Below are 9,930 nucleotides of genomic sequence, written 5' to 3'. Positions count from 1 at the left end.
AAAACAAGGTGAAGTTTAACAGGAATAAATGAGGAAGGAGTGGGGGGAGGGGGAAATCTTGAAGAACCATGTCTGGAGAAATAATAGAAGAAAGTGTTCCCATATCAGCAGATAACTGTTGCCTATCACTGTGGAAGCTGTGACTGACAGGAGCCCCACAGTGACACAGGAGAAGCACAGTGCAAGTCGGTGATGGCCATTAAGGGTAACTGTCCCTGTAGCTTGACTCCAAGGGACAGAGACACAAAGAACCTTTTGGTGCTTAAAGGGGACACCTCTGGGGTACCTTCTAACCTCATCCCACTTCCTGTTATAAATATAACTATGAGGGTTCAAAAAAAATAAACCCTACCTGCCTCCTCTGCACACTATCCACAGAGTCCATGCCCAAGAGTCAGAAGTAGCTGCTGAGCCTACCAAGATACATTGTAGCAAAAATGAATGCTTAAATACTATGTATAGCAGTATCCAAATAATCACTGTCTCTGTTATCTTGGAAAAGCCCTCTGAGATCATGAAGTCCAGCCCATGACTAAGCACCACTGTCAACCAGACCATGGCACTAAGTGCCATGTCCAGTCTTTTCTTCCAGGGGCAGCAACTCCATCACCTCCCTGAGCAATCCATTCTAATGTTTAATTGCTCTTTCCTCCTGATGCCTAACCTCACCTGGCACAGCTTGAGGCTAGTCCTGTCACAGGCTGCCCAAAAGAGCCTGACCTCCACTTCACTACACCCTCCTTTCAGGCACTTGTAGAGAGTGATAAGGTCACCCCTGAGCCTCCTTTTCTCCAGGCTAAACAACTCTGGCTCCCTTGGCTTCTCCTTGTTATCCTCTAGACCCTTTGCCAGCTTCACTGACTTTCGCTGGACCCACTCCAGCCCCTTTTTTTCTTCTGGAACTGAGGGGCCTGGACCTGGACACAAACTCTAAAGTATCTTTAGTATTCATGACTATGCCAGTGCCATTTATCCCATGCCTGTTACTTTAATGAGAAATATAATAATGACAAAGGTTAATTGGGGTCTTCAATCTGATGAGGGTTTTGTCTCCCTGCTCAGGCTTTGGGTGTCCAGTGCCCAAACAGCCACTTAGGAAGGAATGCGGGATGCAGGCACCCAACCTGCACCGGGCATTTATTGCCATTAATTAGTATGGTGAGAAACACCTTAACAACACTTTAGATATTCTGCCTGATAATCCACATAAACTAGAGAATATATTAAACAGAAGCCTCCAGGTCACTGCTATTGCTTTGGAGGGGATCACAGAATGGGTCAATTTGGAAGGGACCCCAGTAGATCAGCTGGTCCAACCCCCCTTGCTCAAGCAAGACCATCCTAGGAGACCTTGCGCAGGATTCCAGGGGGTTCTTGAATATCCCTGGTGATAGAGACTCCTCAGCCTCTCTGGACAATCTGTTCCAGTGCTCCGTCACCTGCACAGCAAAGTTCATCTTCATGTTCAGGTGAAACTTCCTATGGATGAGCTTCTGTCCCATTGCTTGGCACAACCGAGCAGAGCCTGACTCCATCCTCTCAGCACCCCACCTTTAGATATTTGCATACATTGATGAGAGCCGGCAGGTCTGGACGGGGCAGAAAGGACAAGACCCGTTCGAGACGGCGGCAGGCGGCTGCCAGCGAGCTCCGTGCCGGGGAAGGACCGGGCAGTACCACACCCCGGCCCCCACATGCCAACATGGCGGCCCCACCTCCCTCACCTCTCCCTCCCCCCGCCGCGTCCTTGCGTCACATCCGCGCTGCCCCGGCAACAACCGGACGTCGCGGGCGCGCCGGGAACCCGGAAGCGGCGGGCGAATCGGGGCGGGCGGCGCAACCGGCGGGGCGGGCCCGGCGCGCGCAGGGCAGCGGCGGCGGCAAAGTAGAGCCGGGGGGGGCAGCGGCCGGTTGGTGGCGGCGGTCGGGCAGCGCGCGGGGGGCTCTCGGCAACTACCGGCGCGCCCGGGCTGTGCGGCCCCGCACGGAGCTGCGGCCGAGGCGGAGAGGGCGGCGGACAAGGCTGCGGGTGAGTGCGAGGCGGGGGGGGGCCCGGCGCGAGGGGACACGCGCCCCCGCGGATGGCGGCGAGCGCCGCCGGGATAACGGCCGCCTGTGCGGCTGTGTGCCGTGTCCTTCCGCTCAGGAGGTAGTGCCCCGCCGTCCGTGGGCCGCTGTGAGGGGTCCCCGTGACACCTGCGGGTCACCGGCGGGGCCGGGTGCGCACGGCAAGCGGCGCTGGGCTATTGCCCCCTCCTGGCCGGGAAAGGGAGGGGGGGAAGGCCCTATGGACGTCTTGGAGGGGGGGTTTGTGTGTGTGTGTGTCGCCCAGAGCTTAATAACATCTACCTACAGGGGTCGAGCGTCTGGGTTAATTTGTTAAACTGGGGCATGCAGAGGGTACGAGGGAGGTTATAACTCTTGGTGGTGCTGCTTAATCGCTGGAGTTCGGTCTGATTCCCTCAGGCATGCTGCTTTGGTTTCAGGGAATGAGTGCGTGTTCACTGAGCTCGGACCGAAAAGACGCTGCAGAGAGAACTCACTGAGACTAAAAAATAAGCCATGTTCTGGTAAACAGACAGAATAAATCTCAAATACAGTTGCTGTGTAGCACTGGTAAACTACCGCTCATCCATCTCCCGTACAGCTCCCCATCATGCAAGAAGTCTTCATTGCAGGAAAGGTCATTCCATCAGATGGCAGCTTGTGAGGGGATGGAGAAGAGGCTGACGTGGAGGAAAACCTTACTTATAGAATTGTATAAGTCTACATAATAGAAGCATAGGATATCCTGAGTTAGAAGGGACTGATAAAGATGAAGAAATTCCAGTTCCTGGCCCAGCACAGGACATCTCTAAGAATTATACCTTGTGCCTGTGAGCGTTTTCCAAACACTTTTTGAACTCTGTCAGGCTTTGTGCCAAGTGAGGAACCCATTCCAGTGCCCAAACACCCTCTGAATGAAGAACCTTTTCCCAGTATCCAACCTAAACCTCAGTGACACAGCTTCATGCTGTTTCCTTGGGTCCTGTGTCTGGTCACCTTTTTTTTTTTTTTTTTTTAATGTGGTGGGAGCATTACAGGGAAATTAAGTATACTGTACTGAGTGATGTTTACTAAACTAGCATGTTTATTTACAATAACTGTGACTGCTAAACTACAAGAAAAATAATTGGCATCAAGTTTTTAGTATCTTTGGTTGATGTTCTTTGAAGTGTTGAAGGAACTTTTCAGTTCTACATTCGTAAAAGTATGTGCAAAATGAATCAAAGATGTGAATTATGGCAAAATACTCTACATGCTGCACTTGTTCATAGCAGTGAGCTACAGGTAGCTTTCCACTGAGAAGTGTTTGCTTTTTATTGCACAACATCAAAGAAACCTATTATACCTATACTGATAGTGGAGGGCTTAATACAAAAATTAAAATGTAAGTCTTGGTGCCACAAACTCTTATCTTGTAATGGCTGGACACTGGCTGGGCTTCATATGCTTCAAAATTCTTTTGGAGCAAGTCATGTGATAGATTCCTCCTTTCAAGAAAGATTATCCCTCTGCCTGTAGAGTTTGGAAATTAAAAATATTTCCAGAGATGCTCTGGTGTTCAGCAGCACAGTTCATGCAAGATGTAATCTTCAGGATATAGGAACAAGAGAGCTCAGGAACAGCAGTCCTTGGAGAAACAGAGAGCAGGTATGAGAAGGATAATGATTGCAGTCACTCTCAGGTGTCTTCAGGTATGTGTATGTGGGAGATGTGACTTCTTGTTGCCTTTATGAAATTCTGGCAGCAAGCCCATGAGGAGAGTAATCTTCCTTTTCAGGTGGCAGTCCAATACTTTTCCTTGTTCACCTCTCATAGAGGTTGTTTTCCTGAAGCTCTGCTGTCCGTCATGATGTACCTTCTCCAGCAGGAGCAGCTTCCTGCTTGTACAAAGCAAACCAGCCTCCGTGACATAGTGTTGCTCAGCCCCAGGATTGATAGCTAGGAAGATAATTCCTGGCTTCATTCTTTAACTTGCAACTCAGTGCAGAAACTTCTTCCAGAAGCCTCAAAATCTGAGCACTTGATTTTTACATCCTTTTCCAGGTTGTTCCTTTTGCCCCTCATCATGAGCCTACACAAATTTTAGTTTTGGAGTCGGTCTGTATGCATGAAGGTTGGACAAATGAAAAGTTAAACAAACTGGTCCATATTTAAATACAAATTACAGAGATAAATCAAGTTCTCTCACTTGTGAAGCAGAGAATCTGCACTGCTCTGGATATTTCAGCTGATAATTGTGGCTGCTGTACAGATGGGAGCATGTTGGAGATGACTGGTGTGCCATATGTTACCCACACCACATGCTTCTGCAAGAATGCCAAAGGTCACAGGGGCCCAAGTGAGCAAGGCATGCTGTTTCTTCTGCCAGGGAACAAGTTCCCTGTTTCGCTTTCAAATGCTTCAAGGAACATGGAAGTAACAGTTCTATTTGCAAGCGCTGGGATAGCCATTTGCAGCCAAGAGAACAGGAGCACTCTGTCCCCACCACCCCTGCCACTTCACTGTGGAATCAGTGAGTTCTGTTCAGTATCTTATGCCAGCCAGCTTTCAGGTGACTCCTCTTGGAGGGATCTCTGATAGCAAAGATCAGCTGAAACAGTAGTTTCCAATCTAAACAAGAATGGCTGTATCACATTAGACTGGAGTGGCTTTTAGGTCTTTAACAAGTTTCAGGTGTGTTTGGACAAAAAGGGTAGAGAGTAGCCAAGGTTTGTTGTGCTTTTTTCAAAGGAAGGAGCTACGCTGTCAACCACATCAGCTGGATTTTAGTTTTTTCTTGATAAGCTTCCAGTTCAGGTTTCACAAACCTGCTTTGTTTACTGAGTCAGAGTAGGTACAGTTGATCATATTACAGAGACAGCTCTGGTTTTGCTTAAAGTAGTCCCCAGTTTCATTTTATGTTTTGGGTTTGTTTGATGTACCAACAAGCTTAGAGAGACAGTGAAATTTGAAGGCTTGTCCTGATTTTTCCTTAGGAATTACAGCAACCAAGCTATGGAAGTGTAGTTTTTATTGCAGACCTTATCTAAGTGTCTCTTGGTTTACCTGTCGCTTCACTGAAGACATTGAATTCAGACTTCCTTTGAGACACTGGTCTTACAAACCTGCTTACAAAGGCAGTAATCAGTAAAGTACGTGGTAGTTGATGGTTCTCTGCTAGGTAAACCCATATGTGAGGAATCTGATCAGACTGAGTGTTATCAGGAGCTTTAGAGTCTCAAGGCTCTGCACCATGGTTATTTTACCAGCACAATCTGACAGACATGCTGAGCAAGTAAAGCAGATAATGCCACTGCTAGCATGAAAGTTTGAGGGAAAATACATTTGCTTATTTGCTGTTGTTCAAGAGATCCTTGGAGGGTGGGAGCTTTCAGTTCATCTGTATAATCACCAAGTTTAGAGCTGGAATCAGATCTATGCTATATTTAAGTTGAAGCAGAGGTACTTCCTGTTCCTTTCCTCTTTCACTGTGGAAAGCTTTTGGCACATCCAAAATGTTCTGAGCTTTCTTGTGGTTTAAATTTCTCTTTTGCTTTTCCTTTTGAAGGAAAAGGCAGTGCAAGTGGTGTTGATCAATGCATTATTCAGTCAGATTTCATAGCAGGTGTAGGCCCTTGAGAATCCATCCCTCCGGAATACTAAAATTGCTGAACCCTAAATTTTGTCCAAATGACAGTGGGTGACTTTTGCTGGTGTAAGATTTGTTGAGATTTTAAAATCTCTACTTCGTTGACATCTTTATGCAGGATTGAAGTCCCAACCAAATATTTACAATTCTTGCTCAAATGCAGGGGGCAATAGTGTTATTGCAGGTGGAAAGAATTTCACTATTTACCAGGAACAGGCACATACTTATTAGATTATTAAGTCTGTTTTGTTCTTACTGAGGATATTATTTCATGAATCTTCTGAGGTTTGGCTGCCCCTTATAATTGTCGTTTGTCCTATATTTATAAATTTTCATTGGTCACTAGTAGAAGATCCAGATATATTGGTGATGATGGGGAATGGATTTTGCAGAGGAGCTCACAGCTAAGTGTTTTCATTTGTTCAAAGTGAAAACAAAATTAGCAGGGTTTGCATTATATCTCTGAATTATAGGGAAGAGAAAGCAGTCGTTTGGTTTACAAAGCCTACATAGATATGTGTGTTAGAGCAGGTCTTCCACTGTGAAATTCAAGAAATAATTTTCTGCAGAAGCAGAAACCATTGCTGGTTTATAAAGTCTTTGTTTCAAAAATGTGAAATTATTTTTGTATGTTTTAGCACATTAATTAATGCTCCTAGAAAGACTCTCTCTAGTGTGGTGGTTGTGTGCTAGTTTTCTCAGTAGTTTGTATTCAGCACAAGGAAGGGCTTAGTGGGTTGGTTTTATTTTCAGCTTCTTTGACATGGAATGTCTGTACTGTGCTTTTTAATGCAACTTCACTGAATTCTTAATTACATGATGACAAAAGAATTTAGTAGACTTTCTGAAAAATATGTTCATTGGTGACTGAAACATAAATCATTAGGAATTCTATGTAAAAAATTGAAGGAATGAAAACCTTCTTAAATTGCTATATAAATGCATAAAGAGGCCACCATCATAGTTGCTACTCGTTGTTCTTGTCTTAATCTGGAAAAGAGTATAGTAGAACTGGAGAAGATTCTGGAAAAAAAAATGTGAGTAAGATGGAGAATAAACTGCTCCTGCTCATGTAAGGGAGGTAATTCAAAGGAAGATCTGTAAGATTTGGAGTGAGGCTGAAAAAGTGAACAGGCAGCATGTGCTTGTGCCTTGCAATATAATCACCAGACAGCATTTGTTGGAGTATATTGAAGAATACAAAAGTATAGAGAGGTTTTTCAAAAATATATTAGATCTGTCAGTGATTATTAACAGTGATGGTTCAAGTGCAGCCTGTTATTTGGGGAGATATTCTTCCAAAGTAGAGAGCTGTGGGGAAGTTACAGTGTTTACTCTGGATTTTGTTGCACCCTGGAGTATCCCTTGCTTGCTGTTTAGGAAGCACTATACAGGATTTTGTGTGGGTTTTCATCTAACCCACTGTGGTACATATTTCATGATGCATGGCCTTCACTGCTGACTTTCGAGCAAAATAAGACAATCCTAGTGTATGGTTGCAGCTTTAAAGAGAAATCTAAAATGTATGGGTTATCAATTAACTTGCAGGACTTTGGTTATTCATTGAGCACCGTAATTTGCATTTTATGGAGAGGAATTCACTAGAAGTATAGAATAACTTGATATATTGTCATAGGAGATGTAATTTGGGATATAGATAATGTAGTAGGGACACTGCTACAGTTATCTGTAAAATTACTTGTGCTGGCAGGAGGACCTGGAGAACTGAAAGAAACAAATTTTTTAAGCTGCACAGCTGTCATCACACTTGCAAGCTTTGTTGTAATCTTCTGTCCACTTTACAGATCAAGGCACTGAAAAACATGAAGGAGCGGGTACTTCTGGGATTACTGATCAGGAAAAGGAATTGTCGAGCAGTGCATTACAAGCTTTTCAGGTAAGACAAAGTCAAACTGAGACTCCTAAGTTACCACATTACAGCTAAATGAGCTTGTGTAAGTGTTTTTCCTGTTTTCTTAATACAGTTGCAAATGCATTAAGAATATGTTCAAAAGTAGTACTAGTTTTGTTATAAAGACAGCACAGGCATTTTCTATCCGCTGTGGTGTGAGAAGACTGAACAGGATACTTGAACAAGAGCACTTTTAATCTTGATTCTTCAAACTCAGTAACCTTAAAAGCTATATGATGAGTTAATTAGAAGAAGCAGGCTTCTCTTCTGCATCAGCATTGGAAATGCATGATCTCTCAGAAGAATTAATTACACCTAGCTAAAAATGGTGTGTTAGTGTTTAAAAGAACCTCATATATTTAAAAAACAACAATGAAACACTTTTGTGTTTTAGCATTGTGCTATATTCTTTCACAAAAAGTGTTGTATAATGCCCTGTCACTGCATTAAAACATATTTCTGAATGCCTAACTCCTACAGTATCTACAAGTATCTGCTACTTGTTCTGTGTTTCATGTAAGAGTTTTTTCTTCTGTGTTAAAGTTCAGGTACCAGATCTTTCAGTTTATTTCTTTCTTTGTATTGGCTCCTAATTTAATGTGTGACAGGAAGTATAATTACTTTTCCTTTCAATTGTATCTCTGTCACCGAAATGCCTTGTTTTAAATTCTTTTTTGAATTTGTGAAATAGGTCAGGAAAGAATTTAAGTGTTGTCTTTTGAGATTCTTGCTTCAATGTTTCACCAAGTACTTCTATGTTTCACTCTTTTTGTTACATGAAGTGCGTGTAGTTGGTTCTTAACACTATGTTGTTCACTGGTGTCTTCTTGAATGCTGTCTAGCTCACTCTTTTTCAATAACGTTTTAATCAGTGGCATTTGAGCCTGAGAACTGAAGACACATGAGAGTCATTTGTTTTCCACCTTGCCCACACATCTAAATGCCTAAAATACTTTTGATCTGCTAATGATTTAATTTTTACTTTTATCCTGGTCCAGTGTATCTGGTTTATCTTGTTAAGTTTTTTCTTGCTTTAAGAATTCCCTGAATTAATAGAGTGAGGTGGCAACAGATGTGAGCAGTATTAATTTGATGCCTTGTTTGCCGACTTCTTGCTATTGAGTAGCTCCATATAGCATGTGCCTCTCATGCTGCTGTATCATATCACACGTCCAGTTTCAGTCTTGACATAATTCTTATAAAATTGGGTGTTATATTCTAGATCCTATCTAGTAGAGTGTCATAAAGGACTGCTAGTGGAAGAAAAACATCATGAAATAAGCTGAGCATTTAAAGGTTCAAGGTTTGTAGACCAGCCATGGTTAGAAGCCTTGTTGCTGTGATCTGAAATCTCCTACTGAAGAGAAGCTCCAAGTGTGAGCACAGGAGGAGAATCAGTGGGAGATGAACTGGCTCAACTAAGGAGCATGCATAAAGGTTGAGTTGCAAGTTCCTGTGTGCACATGATCACAAGCCAATCCATGCTGTTGGTGCTTAGAGTTCTGAAAATGGGTCAATGTCCTGCCACCTCTCTCTGTGTTGTATAACTGTGCCTGCCTGGGAGACTGAAGGAACTGGAATGGTTCCATGGAAAGGAGCTGCAGAATGGCAGCTTTCTTGGGAAGAGCAGAAGGACCCAGGGCTATTCTCTGTTGTATTCTGCCCTTAATATGAAGTTAATCAGGAGTCTGGGAGAAGCTGTGTGCAACAGCACCTGAAAAGGAGGAGTAAGTGGAGGGTGGTACTCAGGAGCTTAGCTTTTGGGTGTGAACCATTGACAGAGATGGAAATGCATCTGCTTATCTGTCTGAACACTTTGAAAGTAACTCTGATATGGAAGAGGTGAATGTGATTATTCCTGTGTAGGAATTGAGCGGTTGAAAGTGAAGCATCATCTAGGCTTAATGTAGTTGAAAGAGTGAGGAATTCTCTTTCATTCCTTGATGCCACTGAAGTCCTCCTGTACCAACACAGAAAAGAAAAACTGAAAGCAGGCAGAGGTATGTGAATTGGAAGTCCTTGTTTATTCCTGTGGTCAAAGAAAGAGAATTTTCCATTAAATCACACATCAGTGGAGTATCATGCTTGGCTCCTAGTTTCTGCTTAGGCATGCCTAGGTGATTGAGTATTTCATCCAACAGCTAAAGGTTGTGAAAAGTTTTTTTTAAATCTATTCTGGGAAAGTGACATTTTCTTTTTCCAATCTTTCGAGCTAACTTCCATAGATCAAATTGTAAATCACTATATATTCAGATGAACTGAAGACTGAAAATAAAATGTTGGGCTGGAACTTGTGTAAGCAACTGCTCAGTATTCATGAAATGGGGAAAGATTATGAAAACTG

General features: G+C 43.4%; 1 protein-coding gene across 1 annotated transcript in view; it reads left to right on the top strand.

The window, feature by feature from the left end:
- The first annotated feature begins 192 nt into the window (after window positions 1-192).
- Window positions 193-9,930, top strand: part of CNOT10 (CCR4-NOT transcription complex subunit 10) — a 33,972-nt gene continuing 24,234 nt past the window's right edge. The window contains exons 1-3 of the mRNA XM_005518978.3: window positions 193-282; window positions 1,558-2,029; window positions 7,480-7,571. Of these exons, the coding sequence (XP_005519035.2) occupies window positions 193-282; window positions 1,558-2,029; window positions 7,480-7,571 (654 nt within the window). The remainder of the gene's footprint in view (window positions 283-1,557; window positions 2,030-7,479; window positions 7,572-9,930) is intronic.

The sequence above is a fragment of the Pseudopodoces humilis genome, chromosome 1 (genome assembly GCF_049639895.1).
Source record: "Pseudopodoces humilis isolate 2021_Gansu_Grassland_sample_001 chromosome 1, ASM4963989v1, whole genome shotgun sequence".
NCBI lineage: Eukaryota > Metazoa > Chordata > Aves > Passeriformes > Paridae > Pseudopodoces > Pseudopodoces humilis.
Note: the sequence above shows the minus strand (reverse complement) of the source record. Positions and strands in the feature narration are given on the sequence as shown.